This window comes from Aegilops tauschii, chromosome 3 (genome assembly GCF_002575655.3).
Source record: "Aegilops tauschii subsp. strangulata cultivar AL8/78 chromosome 3, Aet v6.0, whole genome shotgun sequence".
NCBI lineage: Eukaryota > Viridiplantae > Streptophyta > Magnoliopsida > Poales > Poaceae > Aegilops > Aegilops tauschii.
In genome coordinates, this window is record NC_053037.3 from 3,780,301 (window position 1) to 3,799,133 (window position 18,833).

General features: G+C 43.5%; 1 protein-coding gene across 1 annotated transcript; it reads right to left on the bottom strand.

Moving 5' to 3' along the window:
* Positions 1 to 890: 890 nt before the first annotated feature.
* On the bottom strand, positions 891 to 14,491 carry LOC109748768 (uncharacterized). Its single transcript, XM_020307791.1, has 3 exons — positions 14,311 to 14,491; positions 13,674 to 14,155; positions 891 to 1,073 (listed from the first exon to the last, which is right to left on the bottom strand). Exons 1-3 carry the CDS (start codon positions 14,489 to 14,491, stop codon positions 891 to 893), a joined length of 846 nt encoding a protein of 281 aa, XP_020163380.1.
* Between the last annotated feature and the right edge of the window lie 4,342 nt (positions 14,492 to 18,833).

Genomic DNA, 18,833 nt, shown 5'->3' on the forward strand with positions numbered 1-18,833 from the left:
CAGAGACACTGAACTGGCCAGACCATTGCCGGACTTGGTTCTTCAGGGTTGGCGGAACCTTGGACCCTATAACAGGGAAGTGCGTTTGGACGAGGGAGCAACTGTGAATACCCCTCACAAAGCTTCAGCACTATATTAACACAGCGCAAGAAGGGACGTTCGTTCCAGACATAGAGAAGGACGAGCTCACAATGGCCCTCGGGAATCCTGAGCACCCTGGACGGACACGAGGCACGCCAGGCTCCGTTCCGTGGAAGGCTGGGTTTCCGGATGCAGGCGGTTACAAATGCCAAGAGAGGAGGTGGAAAGTGGAGCAGAGCAAACTGTAGGAGCTGCATGCAAGGGTACAGAAGCTAGAGGAACAAGATGCAGTTCGAAGCAAGCGACCTACCGAAGCTACCCCCGAAGCTACCCCGCCATATCAGCGGAGAAGCAGCGTGGCTTCCACCGAGCTGCTTCAGCTGGAGCCTATCTTCACGGCTGCTGCTAGCTACCCCGTGGATGCTATCACGGAGTCTCAACATTGCCACCTTATGACGCAATGGCAGAACCACAAGTCAAGGCGGCTGTCGGCTCTGTTCAACCTCCTGAACCTGGTGCAACTTTTCACTGCCGTCCAATTCCAAAATGATATGCTAGGGTGACGGTGGAAGAAATAACAGAGGGATTTGAGGAGCTCGTGCTTGACCACCCTACCGGTGAAGGGGAGACTCGGCTAGGTTCTGCTTTGAAGACTCCATGCCTATGGCGGAAGGAGCTCATCAACCTTCCGAACTGGACACCTCCGCCTCCTCCTCCTCCGGCGAGTCAAGGCACTCCGCCTCCTCCTCCGCTTGCTCCTCCGGCGAGTGATCAGGGCACTCCGCCTCCTTCTCCGGCGCGTGGCAGCACTACGCCTCCTTCTCTGCCTGCGTCGGCGTGCCCGACAAGCCAGCCTTCTCCTTCTTCGCCTCGTCAGCAAGGGCGGAAGAGACCCGCCGCCGCTCCGGCTGATCCGGCGCGTCGCAGTCCTTCTCCTCCGCCTGATAAGCAACTAAAGAAGAAAGCCGCAACCGCTCGGCCTGCTCCGGCGTCTAGCAGTACAGGCGGGAGGCAATACAGATTTGGTCCATCTCTCAAGACTCCAGAGAAGTTACCATACGAGATGACCGAACAGGAAAACGAGGAGATCTGTCAAGCCCAAGTGAAGGACTACTTCGCAACGCAAAGAGCTAAGAGACATCCACCTCCGGAGGAGAAGATAGATCCGGTGAAAGCGAAGCGCACTTTGGATGCCCTGCAGCGACCACCACCGTATCCGCCGCAAACCAACTATGAGCGCATTACTGAAAAGACATATAAGGAAGCGAAGCAGTCGGGAAGTACTTGCAATGACAAAAGGTTACTAGAACGAAGAACTGGGAAAAAATTCCCCAGCTCGGTGAACAAGCAAACCAATTGTGCCCCCTGCTCAAGGTGTCTAGCGATATCGTCGCTAATCTTCCGGGGATCTTGCCCGGTACCAATCCTGGAGATTACGACGATGCACATTTTGATATAATGGAGGTGGACGAATTCAAATACGAGTACGAGAAGCCTCTCATCAAAGATGGAACAACTCTAACAACAATGATGCGAAGATTCCATGATTGGTACATGGAAACCTGCAGAAAGTTGTCAGCTGGGAAGAAAATCTATACTTTGACGCTAAAAGTTAAAGAGGATCAATGATACGTCTCCAACGTATCTATAATTTTTGATTGTTCCATGCTATTATATTACCCGTTTTGGATGTTTATGGGCTTTACTTTACACTTTTATATCATTTTTGGGACTAACCTACTAACCGCAGGCCCAGCCCGAATTGCTGTTTTTTTGCCTATTTCAGTGTTTCGAAGAAAAGGAATATCAAACGGAGTACAAACGGAATGAAACCTTCGGGAGCGATCTTTTTGGAACAAACGCAATCCAGGGGACTTGGAGTAGACGTCAAGCAACAAACAAGGTGGCCACAAGGGTGCGCGGCGCGCCCCCTGGGGGTGGGCGCACCCCCACCCTCGTGGGCCCCTCGAGCGTCAACCGACCTACTTCTTCCTCCTATATATATCCACGTACCCCAAAAACATCCAGTAGCACCACGAAAAACTATTTCCACTGCCGCAACCTTCTGTATCCGCGAGATCCCATCTTGGAGCCTTCGCTGGCGCTCCGCCGGAGGGGGAATCGACCACGGAGGGCCTCTACATCATCTCCAAGGCCTCTTCGATGATTTGTGAGTAGTTTACCACAGACCTTCGGGTCCATAGTTATTAGCTAGATGGCTTCTTCTCTCTCTTTGAATCTCAATACAAAGTTCTCCTCGATCTTCTTGGAGATCTATTCGATGTAGCTCTTTTTGCAGTGTGTTTGTTGAGATCCGATGAATTGTGGGTTTATGATCAAATTTATCTATGAGAAATATTTGAATCTCCTCTGAATTCTTTTATGTGTGATTGGTTATCTTTGCAAGTCTTTTCGAATTATCAGTTTGGTTTGGCCTACTAGATTGATCTTTCTTGCAATAGGAGAAGTGCTTAGCTTTGGGTTCAATCTTGCGGTGTCCTTTCCCAGTGACAGTAGGGTCAGCAAGGCACTTATTGTATTGTTGCCATCGAGGATAAAAAGATGGGGTTTATATCATATTGCTTGAGTTTATCCCTCTACATCATGTCATCTTTCTTAATGCGGTACTCTGTTCTTATGAACTTAATACTCTAGATGCAGGTAGGAGTCGGTCGATGTGTGCAGTAATAGTAGTAGATGCAGAATCGTTTCGATCTACTTGTCACGGACGTGATGCCTATATACATGATCATGCCTAGATAATCTCATAACTATGCGCTTTTCTATCAATTGCTCGACAGTAATTTGTTCACCCACCGTAATACTTATGCTATCTTCAGAGAAGCCACTAGTGAAACCTATGGCCCCCGGGTCTATATTTTATCATATAAGTTTTCCATCTACTTTTATTTGCATCTTTTATTTTCCAATCTATATCATAAAAATACCAAAAATATTTATCTTATCTTATTATCTCTATCAGATCTCAGTTTCGCAAGTTACCGTGAAGGGATTGACAAGCCCTTTATTGCGTTGGTTGCGAGGTTCTTGTTTGTTGTGTAGGTGCATGGGACTTTTGAGGAGCCTCCTACTGGATTGATACCTTGGTTCTCAAAAACTGAGGGAAATACTTACGCTACTTTACTGCATCACCCTTTCCTCTTCAAGGGAAAACCAACGCAGTGCTCAAGAGGTAGCAAGAAGGATTTCGAGCGCCGTTGCCGGGGAGGTCTTCGCTCAAGTCAAGACATATCAAGTACCCATCACAAACTCATCTCCCTCGCATTACATTATTTGCCATTTGCCTGTCGTTTTTCCTCTCCCCCACTTCACCTTTGCCGTTTTATTCGCCCTCTCTTTCCCAATCTTCTCTCTCTCGCTTGCCTTTTGTGTGCTCGTGTGTTAGATCGTTTATCTTGTCGTCATGGCTAGTCCCTTATCCGCTCCTATGTCTCCCGAGTTTGAAGTTCTTCACTTCAAGCAAAGGCAAGGAGAAAACTTAAAAAGATGCTTGGTATATGATGATGGAATCTTATCGTAATTGCACCCTAGAGGTGAATTTTAGAATTTTACTTCGCAATTTTTATGTTGGGCTAAATATGTCCCATAGACAACTCTTGGATTGCATTGCCAAAGGAAATTTTTATTGAAATTGATCCCAGTATTGCGCATGAAATTATAGAGGCAATAGTGGGAACACTACCTCAAAAAGGGGGGCCACATCCTACCCAAGAAGAAACACAAGTGTTTGAAAAGATTTGCGAAGTAACGAAAATCTTACAAAAGTCTCTTGAACCTCTTAAGATTGTTAGCGGAAATCTTCACCGCATGAATATGTTGATTACTTTTTGCAATAAGTGGTTGGATTCTTTAGATCTAAAAATTTCCGAGTATGAAGGGAAACGTAAAGAACCTCCAGGATTCGAGCATGACCCCGCTAAAAAACTGAAAATTAAAGATGGCACTACTTAGATCTATTCTCGCTTTTATGCCTAGCTAGGGGCGTTAAACGATAGCGCTTGTTGGGAGGCAACCCAATTTTATTTTTGTTTCTTACTTTTTGCTTCTGTTTAGTAATAAATATTTCATCTAGCTTCTGTTTAGATGTGGTTTTATGTTTTAATTAGTGTTTGTGCCAAGTAGAACCTATAGGATAACCTACGGTGATAGTTAATTTGATTCTGCTGAAAAACAGAAACTTTTGCACGCACGAGAATAATTTTAGTAAATCACACAAACGTGTGCTTTTGTGTTGATTCGTTTGGCTGTAGATCAATAGACAAATTTCCCAGGCCTTCCTATTTTGGTAGGAGTTTTAGAGTTCCAGAAGTATTCAAACGTTACAGATTGCTACAGACTGTTCTGTTTTTGACAGATTCTATTTTTCGTGTGTTGTTTGCTTATTTTGATGCATATATGGCTAGTATCGGGGGGGGGGGGGGGTATGAACCATAGAGAAGTTGGAATACAGTAGGTTTAACACCAATATAAATAAATAATGAGTTCATTACAATACCTTATGTGGTGGTTTTCCTTTCTTGCACTAACGGAGCTTATGAGATTTCCTGTTGAGTTTTGTGTTGTGAAGTTTTCAAGTTTTGGGTAAAGATTTGATGGACTATGGAATAAGGAGTGGCAAGAGCCTAAGGTTGGGGATGCCCATGGCACCCCAAGATACCCAAGGACAACCAAAATCCTAAGCTTGGGGATGCCCCGGAAGGCATCCCCTCTTTCGTCTTCGTTTATCGGTAACTTTACTTGGAGCTATATTTTTATTCACCACATGATATGTGTTTTGCTTGGAGCGTCTTGTATGATATTAGTCTTTGCTTTTTAGTTTACCACAATCATCCTTGCTGTACACACCTTTTGGGAGAAACCCACATGATTTGGAATTTATTAGAATACTCTATGTGCTTCACTTATATCTTTTGAGCTAGACAGTTTTTGCTCTAGTGCTTCACTTATACTTTTTAGAGCACGGCGGTGGCTTGATTTTGTAGAAATTGTTGATCTATCATGCTTCACTTATATTATTTTGAGAGTCTTTTAGAACAACATGGTATTTGCTATGGTTATAAAATTGGTCCTAGAATGATGGGCATCCAAGTTGGGTATAATAAAAACTATCATAGGAAGTGAATTGGATGCTATGATCAATTTGATGCTTGATAATTATTTTGAGATATAGAGGTGGTGATATTAGAGTCATGCTAGTTGGGTAATTGTGAATTTAAAGAATACTTGTGTTGAAGTTGGCAAGTCCCGTAGCATGCACGTATGGTAAAAGTGTTGGGGAACGTAGCAGAAATTCAAAATTTTCCTACGTGTCACCAAGATCAATCTAGGAGATGCTAGCAACGAGAGGGGAGGAGTGCATCTACATACCCTTGTAGATCGCGAGCGGAAGCGTTCAAGAGAACGGGGTTGATGGAGTCGTACTCGTCGTGATCCAAATCACCGATGATCCTAGCACCGAACGGACGGCACCTCCGTGTTCAACACACGTACGGAGCGGGGACGTCTCCTCCTTCTTAATCCAGCAAGGGGGCAGGAGAAGTTGATGGAGATCCAGCAGCACGACGGCGTGGTGGTGGAAGTAGAGGGATCCCGGCAGGGCTTCGCCAAGCGCAAGCGGGGAGGAAGAGGTGTCACGGGAGGGAGGGAGGCGCCAGGGCTTGGGTGCTGCTCCCATGCGCCTCCCCACTATATATAGGGGTCGATGGGGCTGGTTTCTTGCCCTCCAAGTCCATTGGGGCGTTGGCAAAGGTGGGGGAAAGAAATCCCATCATTTCCCTTCCTCACCGATTGTTATCCCCCTTTTTGAGGGATCTTGATCTTATCCCTTCGGGATATGATCTTATTCCTTCTAAGGTGGGATCTTGGTGCGCCTTGACCAGGGGTGTGGGGCCTTGCCCCCACTACCCACGTTCATGTGGGTCCCCCGATGCAGGTGGCCCCCACTTCGGAACCATCTAGAACCTTCCCGGTACAATACCGAAAAATCCCGAACATTTTCCGGTGGCCAAAATAGGACTTCCCATATATAAATCTTTACCTCCGGACCATTCCGGAACTCCTCGTGACGTCTGGGATCTCATCCGGGACTCCGAAAGACTTTCGGATTTCCGCATACTAATATCTCTACAACCCTAGCGTCACCGAACCTTAAATGTGTAGACCCTACGGGTTCGGGAGACATGCAGACATGACCGAGACGACTCTCCGGTCAATAACCAACAGCGGGATCTGGATACCCATGTTGGCTCCCACTTGTTCCACGATGATCTCATTGGATGAACCACGATGTCGAGGATTCAATCAATCATGTATACAATTCCCTTTGTCAATCGGTACGTTACTTGCCCGAGATTCGATCGTCGGTATCCCAATACCTTGTTCAATCTCGTTACCGGCAAGTCACTTTACTCGTACCATAATTCATGATCCCGTGACCAAACACTTGGTCACATTGAGCTCATTATTATGATGCATTACCGAGTGGGCCCAGAGATACCTCTCCGTCATACGGAGTGACAAATCCCAGTCTCGATTCGTGCCAACCCAACAGACACTTTTGGAGATACTTGTAGTGCACCTTTATAGCCACCCAGTTACGTTGTGACGTTTGGTACACCCAAAGCATTCCTACGGTATCCGGGAGTTGCACAATCTCATGGTCTAAGGAAATGATACTTGACATTAGAAAAGCTCTAGCAAACGAACTACACGATCTTGTGCTATGCTTAGGATTGGGTCTTGTCCATCACGTCATAGTCCTAATGATGTGATCCCGTTATCAATGACATCCAATGTCCATGGTCAGGAAACTATAACCATCTATTGATCAACGAGCTAGTCAACTAGAGGCTTACTAGGGACATGTTGCGGTCTATGTATTCACACATGTATTACGGTTTCCAGTTAATACAATTATAGCATGAACAACAGACAATTATCATGAACAAGGAAATACAATAATAACCATTTTATTATTGCCTCTAGGGCATATTTCCAACAAAAAGTTGTGTAACATATTTATTGCATGGGGTGCTCTTTTGATTGCCTTCCCTTGTGTGGAGGTCGGGGGCGCGCGATGGTTAACTCCTACCAACTTCCCCCCCTAGGAGCATGCGTAATAGTACTTTGCTTCGAGGGCTAATAGAACTTTTGCAATAAGTATATGAGTTCTTTATGACTAATGTGAGTCCATGGATTATACACACTTTTACCTTTCCATCATTGCTAGCCTCTTCGGTACCGTGCATTGCCCTTTCTCACCTTGAGAGTCGGTGCAAACTTCGCCGGTGCATCCAAACCCCGTGATACGATACGCTCTATCACACATAAACCTCCTTATATTTTCCTCAAAACAGCCACCATACCTACCTATTATGGCATTTCCATAGCCATTCCGAGATATATTGCCATGCAACTTTCCACCGTTCCGTTTATCATGACACGCATCATCATTGTCATATTGCCTTGCATGATCATGTAGTTGACATCGTATTTGTGGCAAAGCCACCATGCATAATTTTTCATACATTTCACTCTTGATTCATTGCCCATCCCTGTACACCGCCGGAGGCATTCATATAGACTCATATCTTGTCCTAGTTTTGAGTTGTAATTCATGAGTTGTAAATAAATAGAAGTGTGACGATCATCATTATTAGAGCATTGTCCCCAAAAAAAGGCCAAAAAAAGGCCAAAGAAAAAAAGAAAGGCCAAAAAAAGAAAATAAAAAGGGGGCAATGTTACTATCCTTTTCCACACTTGTGCTTCAAAGTAGCACCATGTTCTTCATATAGAAAGTCTCTTATGTTGTCACTTTCATATACTAGTGGGAATTTTTCATTATAGAACTTGGCTTGTATATTCCTACGATAGGCTTCCTCAAAATGCTCTAGGTCTTCATGAGCAAGCAAGTTGGATGCACACCCACTTAGTTTCTTTTGTTGAGCTTTCATACATTTATAGCTCTAGTGCATCCGTTGCATGGCAATCCCTACTCCTCATGTTGACATCAATTGATGGGCATCTCCATAGCCCGTTGATTAGCCTCGTCAATGTGAGACTTTCTCCTTTTTTGTCTTCTCCACACAACCTCCATCATCATATTCTATTCCAGCCATAGTGCTATATCCATGGCTCACGCTCATGTATTGCATGAGAGTTGAAAAAACTGAAGCGCGTTAAAAAGTATGAACCAATTGCTTGGCTGAAACCGGGGTTGTTCTTGATGGGAGTATTTTGTGTGATGACAATGAAACATAGCCTAACTATATGATTTTGTAGGGATGAACCTTCTAATGCCATATTATTTTGAGAAGACATGATTGCTTAGTTAGTATGCTTGAAGTATTACTATTTCTTATTTCAATATGAACTTTCATTTTGAATCATTTGGATCTGAACATTCATGCCACAATAAAGAAAATTACATTGAGAAATATGCTAGGTAGCATTCCACATCAAAAATTCTATTTTTATCATTACCTACTCGAGGACGAGCAGGAATTAAGCTTGGGGATGCTTGATACGTCTCCAATGTATCTATAATTTTTTACTGTTCCATGATATTATATTACCCATTTTGGATGTTTATGGGCTTTACTTTACACTTTTATATCATTTTTGGGACTAAACTACTAACCGGAGGCCCAGCCCGAATTGCTGTTTTTTTGCCTATTTCAGTGTTTCGAAGAAAAGGAATATCAAACAGAGTCCAAACGGAATGAAACCTTCGGGAGCGATCTTTTTGGAACAAACGAAATCCAGGGGACTTGTAGTGGACGTCAAGCAACAAATGAGGCGGCCACGAGGGTGCCCGGCGCGCCCCCACCCTCGTGGGCCCCTCGAGCGTCAACCGACCTAATTCTTCCTCCTATATATATCCACGTACCCTGAAAACATCCAGGAGCAACACGAAAAACTATTTCCACCGCCGCAACCTTCTGTATCCGCGAGATCCCATCTTGGAGCCTTCACCGGCGCTCCGCCGGAAGGGGAATCGACCATGGAGGGCCTCTACATCATCTCCAAGGCCTGTCCGATGAGTTGTGAGTAGTTTACCACAGACCTTTGGGTCCATAGTTATTAGCTAGATGGCTTCTTCTCTCTCTTTGAATCTCAATACAAAGTTCTCCTCGATCTTCTTGGAGATCTATTCGATGTAACTCTTTTTGCGGTGTGTTTGTCGAGATCCCATGAATTGTGGGTTTATGATCAAGTTTATCTATGAGAAATATTTGAATCTCCTCTGAATTCTTTTATGTGTGATTGGTTACTCTTTGCAAGTCTCTTCGAATTATCAATTTGGTTTGGCCTACTAGATTGATCTTTCTTGCAATAGGAGAAGTGCTTAGCTTTGGGTTCAATCTTGCGGTGTCTTTTCCCAGTGACAGCAGGGTCAGCAAGGCACTTATTGTATTGTTGCCATCGAGGATAAAAAGATGGGGTTTATATCATATTGCTTGAGTTTATCCCTCTACATCATGTCATCTTTCTTAATGCGGTACTCTGTTCTTATGAACTTAATACTCTAGATGCAGGCAGGAGTCGGTCGATGTGTGGAGTAATAGTAGTAGATGTAGAATCGTTTCGATCTACTTGTCACGGACGTGATGCCTATATACATGATCATACCTAGATATTATCATAACTATGCTCAATTCTGTCAATTGCTCAACAGTAATTTGTTCACCCACCGTAAAGTACTTATGCTCTTGAGAGAAGCCACTAGTGAATTGCTTGGCTTTTCATCGGGGTTGTGCATGATGAGAGCATTCTTGTGTGACGAAAATGGAGCATGACTAAACTATATGATTTTGTAGGGATGAACTTTCTTTGGCCATGTTATTTTGAGAGGACATAATTGCTTAGTTAGTATGCTTGAAGTATTATTATTTTTATGTCAATATGAACTTTTATCTTGAATCTTTCGGATCTGAATATTCATACCACAATTAAGAAGAATTACATTGAAATTATGCCAAGTTGCATTCCATATCAAAAATTCTGTTTTTATCATTTACCTACTCGAGGACGAGCATGAATTAAGCTTCGGGATGCTTGATACGTCTCCAACGTACCTATAATTTTTGATTGCTCCATGCTATATTATCTTCTGTTTTGGACATTCTTGGGCTTTACTATTCACTTTTATATTATTTTTGGGACTAACCTATTAACCGGAGGCCCAGCCCAGAATTGTTGTTTTTTGCCTATTTCAGAGTTTCGCAGAAAAAGAATATCAAACGGAGTCCAAACGGAATGAAACCTTCGGGAACGTGATTTTCGGAACGAACATGATCCAGAGGACTTGGACCCTACATCAAGAAACAAAGTAGGAAGCCACGAGGTAGGGGGGCGCGCCTACCCCCCTAGGCGCGCCCTCCACCCTCGTGGGCCCCACGTTGCTCCACCGACGTACTCCTTCCTCCTATATACCTACGCCCAAACGATCAGATACGGAGCCAAAAACCTAATCCCACTGCCGCAACCTTCTGTACCCATGAGATCCCATCTTGGGGCCTGTTCCGGAGCTCCGCCGAAGGGGGCATCCATCACGGAGGGCTTCTACATCAACACCATAGCCTCTCCGATGAAGTGTGAGTAGTTTACCTCAGACCTTCGGGTCCATAGTTATTAGCTAGATGGCTTCTTCTCTCTCTTTGAATCTCAATACAAAGTTCTCCTCGATCTTCTTGAAGATCTATTCGATGTAACTCTTTTTGCGGTGTGTTTGTCGAGATCCGATGAATTGTGGGTTTATGATCAAGTTTATCTATGAGACATATTTGAATCTCCTCTGAATTCTTTTATGTGTGATTAAGTTATCTTTGCAAGTCTCTTCGAATTATCAGTTTGGTTTGGCCTACTAGATTGATCTTTCTTGCAATGGGAGAAGTGCTTAGCTTTGGGTTCAATCTTGCGGTGTCCTTTCCCAGTGACAGCAGGGGCAGCAAGGCACGTATTGTATTGTTGCCATCGAGGATAAAAAGATGGGGTTTATATCATATTGCATGAGTTTATCCCTCTATATCATGTCATCTTTCTTAATGCGTTACTCTGTTCTTCATGAACTTAATACTCTAGGCAGGCAGGAGGCGGTCGATGTGTGGAGTAATAGTAGTAGATGCAGAATCGTTTCGGTCTACTTGTCACGGACGTGATGCCTATATACATGATCATGCCTAGATAATCTCATAACTATGCGCTTTTCTATCAATTGCTCGACAGTAATTTGTTCACCCACCGTAATACTTATGCTATCTTGAGAGAAGCCACTAGTGAAACCTATGGCCCCCGGGTCTATCTTTTATCATATAAGTTTTCCATCTACTTTTATTTGCATCTTTTATTTTCCAATCTATATCATAAAAATACCAAAAATATTTATCTTAACATATTATCTCTATCAGATCTCACTTTCGCAAGTGGTCGTGAAGGGATTGACAACCCCTTTATTGCGTTGGTTGCGAGGTTCTTGTTTGTTTGTGTAGGTGCGTTGGATTTTTGAGGAGCCTCCTACTGGATTGATACCTTGGTTCTCAAAAACTGAGGGAAATACTTACGCTACTTTACTGCATCACCCTTTTCTCTTCAAGGGAAATCTAACGCAGTGCTCAAGAGGTAGCAATGAACATGACCTCGTTGGAATTGAGGAGTTGTCTGTTCCATTTGAGGAGTTCTTCCAGTTTTTCAATCTAAAGGCCCTCGATAAATTAACGGTCACTTGCTACTGTCTGTAAGTACTACTTCTGTTATTAAGTCTCTATATATAGCTCAGCTCTTTCATTGCATGTATATATAATTATCCTCACTATATTATGCAGATTGAAGATCGTCGAATGCCGAAAAGCTGAAATGTATGATATTGGGTTCATTAACACAAATCTCATAGATGAATTTACAGTTAAATTTCATGCCAAAGAAACCGAGGACAACTTGCTACTATCGTTGGTAATAAATCAAAACAAAGATACAATACTCTTTCCTTACAACTTCAAGTGAGTGTTACTGTCTTGTGCATAGTAATTAATGTAATTGATGAGTTATGCATGCGTGCGCAGTTTCCACAATATTCTCCTAGAGATTAAGCTTGAGCAGGGACTAGTAAACGTCTTAGACTCAAGACGAAAAGATCCCGAGGACTATGCGGACATGTCTAAAATGCTCGAGAAGTAAGTTGAATCGATCATTATCGCACCATATCGGCAACTTTGTTCATTTCATGATATCAAGTAATTGTTTTCTTTGTCTCGCAGGGTTTGGAAAGTATTCACCGCACAAGTTTCGGGACTGCCGCGGGATCTGCGATGGAAATACCCAAAAGTAAGTACTACTAGCTAGCTAGTTCCTCGCATCTCCCGTTGATTCTAGCTACTTTCATCAATGCCATTTATAATGCTTCATTATCAGTTTGATTGACCTTTATTTCTCATAAAGTGCTTGTGGCAGGAACCTGGGAATAATTACTGTGGATACTATGTCTGCGAGTTCATCTACAACGCGGCGGCCAAGAATAGGCGGGGCTACTCTAAAAGACAATATGAAGTGCGTAAGAAAAAATATTCACAATTTTATTTTATTACCATCATTTATGTTGAGTTTCATTCATATATATGTATTGACCCCCTTATTCAAATTAGAAGTGGGAGATGCGGAATGAACTCCTACCACAAGATCACATGCGAGCAATTCAAGAGGAATTGGCTGGATTCTTTCTTGACCTCGTCATCAATAAAGCCGGAGAATACCACCATGCATGTGGAAGTTGAGTTCATATGTTAGGGTATTGTAAGAGATCTTACACATTGAAGTTGAGTTCACTAGTGTAAGCCAAGTCTTAATCTCCGTCCACACTCTCACTGTGAACCGGCACTAGAAGAGGAGGTCGGGCGCCATCTCTTGAACCTGCTTGCAAAGAGGGTAAAGGTTGCAATTCGGCCATCCCCGACGTCGCAACCTATCGGCAGTCTGACCCTATTCTGGATTATCAACCAAACAAAAAGTTGCACTTGTGTGGGGGGGACAAGCATTCCAAATGTTTGAGATCGTGGTCGAGGCGACGAGACCCTCAAACTGAGCATTGTACGCAGAAGACACAGAGTAAACACCATCTTCGGTTCTTCAGTAAACTTCCAAATAATTGTATCGTCGACTCTAGGGGTGAGTATGACATTAGAGAGCTTCTCCCAAAGGGTGGTGAATTGCTCAATATGCTCAAAAATGAGGCCCTGAGAGGTAATAATGTTGCAGACCCGAGCATTGATGATGAGAGCCAAGCAGACAGACCTTCTTTTCTTCCTGGATAGGTCAAAGATCTTCGGAGCAAAATCCTTGGGACGAAAACCGTCAAGCCAAGGTGATTCCCAGAAAGTGGCACGATGACCATCGCCAATGGTAACCCGAGTTGCAGGCGCAAAGACATTTCTATCATCATCATTGCATGGAGTGCCCATGCCAATCCAAGGTTTAGTGGGATCAGCCCACTCAAACCAAAGCCATAGTAGACGGAGAGTGGTCGCAAACTTTTGCAGGTTGAGGACGCCCAATCCACCATATAACTTGGGCTTGCAAACCATCTCCCAATTAATTTTGCATTTCCCACCAGTGACCTTATCACATCCCACCCAAAGATACGCACGTCTAATATTGTCAATTGCCTTGATGACCTCAACTGGCAGATCCAGAGAAGTGAGGTGGTAGATCGTGATAGCAGTGAGGACCGCCTTGACAAGAACAATGCCTCCTAGTGACTTAACGTGTCTGCCAAGCCAAGGGGTGAGCTTTCCGGCCACCTTGTCTTCCGAGTGATGGTAGTGAACCCTATGAAGTCTCCGGACCAAAAGGGGCAGCCCGAGATATCTCATAGGGAAGGAAGTTTGGATGGCTGGGAAGGACATGAGGATATCATCGAGATCAATGCCATCGCAGCAAATAGCTGCCACATGACTCTTGGCGCAGTTAGTCACCAGATCTGCCGCCTCTCTGAAATTAGCAAGGGTGGATGCCAAGAATTCAATGTCTTCTTTTATTGGCTTGACAAAGATGGCAGCAGCATCTGCATAGAGAGACGCACAGAGGGTCTCAGTTCTAGATAGAATAGGGTGCAGCTGGCCTTGGCTCGTCACCTTAGCAAGGATGTGGTGACGAAGTGGGTCGATAGCAAGGACGAAGAGAAGTGAGGATAGGGGTCTCCATGTGTCAAACCCTTACCATGCTTGATAGGGTGTTCGATGACATCGTTGATCAAAACTCTCGATGATGTTGATGCTAGAAGGGCCGACACCCAACCTCGAAATCGGCTCGAAAAGCCAAGGTGCCTCAAAAGATCCATCAGAAAATCCCATCTCACTGAGTTGAACGCCTTCTTGATGTCAAGCTTGAGAAGCAGCATTGGAGACTTATTCCGCTAGAAGCGCCTCGCCAAGCTGCGCACATACATGAATTTCTCCTGGATGCTTTGTTTCATGATGAAGGCGCTTTGGGCGTTGGAGACAAGATTTGGCATGTGCGGGGCAAGGCGGGTGGCCATCATTTTTGCAATGGCATGGATAAGACTTATGGGCCGAAAATCTGAGATGTCTTCCGGCCCATCTTTTTTTGAAATGAGCACGATGTTTGCCGAGTTTTGCCAGTGAAAGTTTGCCACATGGAGGTTGGAGAAGTTGTTCACAACAAGCATGCTATCTGGTTTAATAACTTCCCAGCATGCCTTGAAAAAGGCACCCGTGAAGCCATCTAGGCCGGGAACTTTGTCAGAGGGTAAGTCCGAGACCGCACGCTTAACCTCCTCCTCTGTGAAAATGTCCCCGAGGTTGGTGAGATCGCCATCCGAAATGGAAATATTATTCCAATTGAAGTCCTTGCTTCTAGGCACTCCCCTTCCTGTAGCTTTAGTGAAATGGTCCTGGAAAATATATCTTTCTTGTTGTCATGGTCAGTGACCCATCCATTGTTGTGCTTGAGGCGGTGTATGAAGTTATTTCTTCTACGGCGATTAACGCAAATGTGCTCTGTGCATAAATAGAAACCACTGAGGTTATTCCAATAAGTCAAGGCAAAGTAGCTACATAGTTACACCAGTTGTTTCTCGTACGGTACGTGTAATCACCATGCAAAGAGAGATAAGTCCGAAAAGGATCATGGCGCGATCATCTTTTACATATTCCACCATACCAGTTGTGTTTATTCTGGCAATCATATTCATATGCCGCTCCCTGCCATGCATGCAGGCCACACGAGGTAAGTAATTATTAGATTAATAACGTACCACTAGCTTTGAAAATATTGGGTACTCTATCAATTAAAGATGTGCATATATATTCAGTCCATCTGGATGGAGACCGAGATGGGCATAGTCCTCCGGCGCCATGTTCCCTTCAGCGCCCATCTCCTCAACTATGCCAAAAGCGGAACTTGCTCCGCACCGCAAGACCCTGCAGAAATAGGCTCTTGCATATTGAACATACTTATGAATGTTTTCATGAAACATAATTACAGACTTTAATGTTATATTATGTTGCATGAATTATCTGTTTGAGCTTGTACTTATGAATGTTTTCATAATTATGAGCTTTAAATAATACAAGTATATGCTATAAGTTATTATGTCACATGAATGATCTTTTTGTCGTGCTACTTATCAATGCTTTTACAAGTATACCGACTAGTTCTTCAAGAGCACTTGCCACTATATTGTTCAAACACTAGGATGTTTCCAGGATGCCCCTCTTAACCGAGGGCACAATATTACGAAGTGGGCGATAATTTGTGGTCACTCATGGGGGCGGTTGATTCCAAAGTTCCGATAATAGCACTTCAAACACCCGGAACCCTCTTAAAGCAAGCTCAATGGAAATCGTCACCCCTCACCGCCTTGCGAGAAAGAGTATCTCTATCTGTGCTCAAACAACTCCATCGAATTTAGGCATCCCTCTTTATCTCTCAACTTTTGATTGAATGATAAAGCATTCTTCTGCTGAGCAGCTTCCTATAGAAGCCATTGTTACAGTCCACCTCCAAGCTGACATCCTAACCTAGCATGCATAGTAGTAGGTTGACGGAACATATTTTCCTTTTGGACATGTGACTCTCACATCATGTCCATGAGTAGCCCCTAAATAAGAGCCCTACAGTTCAAACGGGAACTCCCCCACTTAGCGAGCCCCACAATAATGCTTCCTAGCAGAAACCCCCAATCTTGCCCTATACTTTTTTTATTTGCACGTATACTTTATGCTTTACTCTATGTTTGACATCACAATAATTCAAATATAAATATGTCTAATGCATAAAATTCAATGATATTCAAATCCATAACTTGAAACACCGAAAATACAAATTCAATACCAGCACTAGGTAGCCCCATGAAGCGTCCAGAAGTGCTCAATAAGTTCATCTCGGAATTGCTCAAGTGACTTTCTATTTTCAGTCTACTAATATATCACTAGAAACTCCTGCAGTAGAAGAGAATCATGGCCTCTATCCTTACCACATCGCCATCCTCTTGGTCATCGTCAAAGTCTTGAACTTGTTTCTCGCTCACTGTCGATGAACATGTTGTTTAGGATAACACAAGCTGCTGGTGTGCATCAGTGCAATCGCTGGACATGCGGCACCACAACCACAACCCCTCTTGCCATCGTGGCTAGGGACCGAGATGTGAGTCTCCTTAGTGAAGGTCACTCTTTTCTAAGCCGAGGTGACATCCCCAATATCTTGCTTGAGGTCAAAATCGAGCGAGGAAGGGACTTGACAGGCTATGAGGCAACTTTGTGGGTCCCAACTTTCTTAAGATTGTGCTATATGGTCGAAAATAGTCAAAAGAAACCCTATTATCTTATCTGAAGGAAGAAGTTGGTTGGCAGCCCTCTAATCAGTCGACGAAATGCGATCTTGGTCGTCGACACATCAAGGGAGTTACGAATATGTATTGTACCAATGTGCCTAGGAGGCAAAGTTTTGCGGCCTGGCTACGCCCGGGCCTTTTTTCCTTTTCTTGATAGTTAGAATGACAAACAGGCGCAAACGGCCTAAGCAACTTGCTTTTACATGTTTTATTTTAGGGGACAAGGACAAATGGACCCCATGTTTTCCCATTAAAGTAAAGAAGCCCTTGATACTTTGAATATTGTGTTTATGTATATGGACTGGCAATTGGTTTGTGATGCATCCGTATATTTATGCTAGTTCTATTAATTATGATTCTATCTTTTTTTTGTCGTATGTGTTATGTTTTCTGTGTAACTAAATGTTAGCAAGAGGTCACATTCCCAATCAAAATAAAATTGACCTTTCACTATCATATTTGAGCAACAAACATAGGATTAAGAACACGGTGGGAGATCTAGCTAACTATTGTAAAATGACCTCCCCCAGGTGTTCAGAACATACTATGCTTGTGACAAAAATGTCGTAATAATAAAAGCAATGAGGCAATGCAAAGTGGACATAGAGATAGTACAATATGGACCCCCAAAAAAATCCATTCATAGCACTTACGACACTATATATACCGAAAAAGGGTTTCCCCCCGCTTTGTATTACAAAGCACCAACATCGATCACATAGCAATGCTCGGGCGAGAAGCACAACAAGCCCAAAAGGAAAAGAAAGAACAAAGAAGAAAGAAATGCCAACGACACTATATACACACACATGTACTCGGGAACATAGATAGCAAGCTGAGTGAATAAATTTCATTTATATGGTACAAGCTCCAAACAAAATAAAAGCTAGCAAAAAATCCAAACAATCCTTAGATGTTTCCCTCTTCTGCACACAGAAGCACCAGACTTCAGAAACTAGTTGTTTGCCTCGCTTTATTCACATCTGTTTGGGCCACAACACAAGAAAGCCAAATGTTCAAAGAGATATGTAAATGCACCATATGCATCGGGCAGGCAAGGCAAAATGTCAGGGCACCTCCTGTAGGCCGACAACAATCAGGTCTACCATATCCCTCTCCTGCAACCTCCTTATTATGTGCCTTCCGCTGTTGCATAAAGGCAATCATTTTTAACACAAAGTCCCTAGCCTGGCACAAATTAGCTTGTCCACTAAGAAGTTTATTTGTTGTGAGTGGTCCAAAAGGTCCAAGCAATTGCAGCAAAGCCAAGCTAGAAGAGGCGCCTCCGCATACTGGCGAAATTCGCATGGATAGTGAATAGATCACCAAAATAAGCCTGGAATTAGGAGCAACCCGCAACTTCCATGGCACAATTCCAAATGAACTGATCAGATACACAGAGGAGGAAGATGTGGTTGTTTTCCTCATCCATGACATCATGGGGACAAACCAATCCTAGGGCGTTTCCATTTAGAGACCTCCATTTTTCGATGAAAGATGACACCTAATCAACTGCCAGGGGAAGATTTTTATTTTCACCAGGTTGTAATCTTCCAATAGGTTGAGCGCGACGAGTAGACACCCATTGGCTCAAAGGTCCAATAGATCTTACCTGGATGAAGTGATAAGTTCGGCATAGCCAAGGCCCTCAAAGATGCCCTCTCATTTCCTCTGTTGCGAACATCCTTCAAAACGAAATGTCGAGAGTCTATTATGGAGAGTGTTTCAAACAATAGTGGTTGTCAATAGCCGACTATAACCTCACTATAGCCCCTCTATAGCGCTTTGAGCATGGTGTTGCTAAATAAAATTCATGTATAATTATCCAATAAAGTTGCCGAATAGCGAGCTATAGCCCCGCTATAACGTCACTATAGCTGATTTGGAT

Coding starts and splice junctions, on each gene's coding strand:
- LOC109748768 (XM_020307791.1), bottom strand. CDS start 14,491: ATGCTGCTTCTCAAGCTTGACATCAAGAAGGCGTTCAACTCAGTGAGA. Junction 14,156..14,310: donor CGAACACCCTATCAAGCATG/GTAAGGGTTTGA, acceptor CTCTCTATGCAG/ATGCTGCTGCCATCTTTGTC. Junction 1,074..13,673: donor GCAAAATTAATTGGGAGATG/GTTTGCAAGCCC, acceptor CTGTACTGCTAG/ACGCCGGAGCAGGCCGAGCG.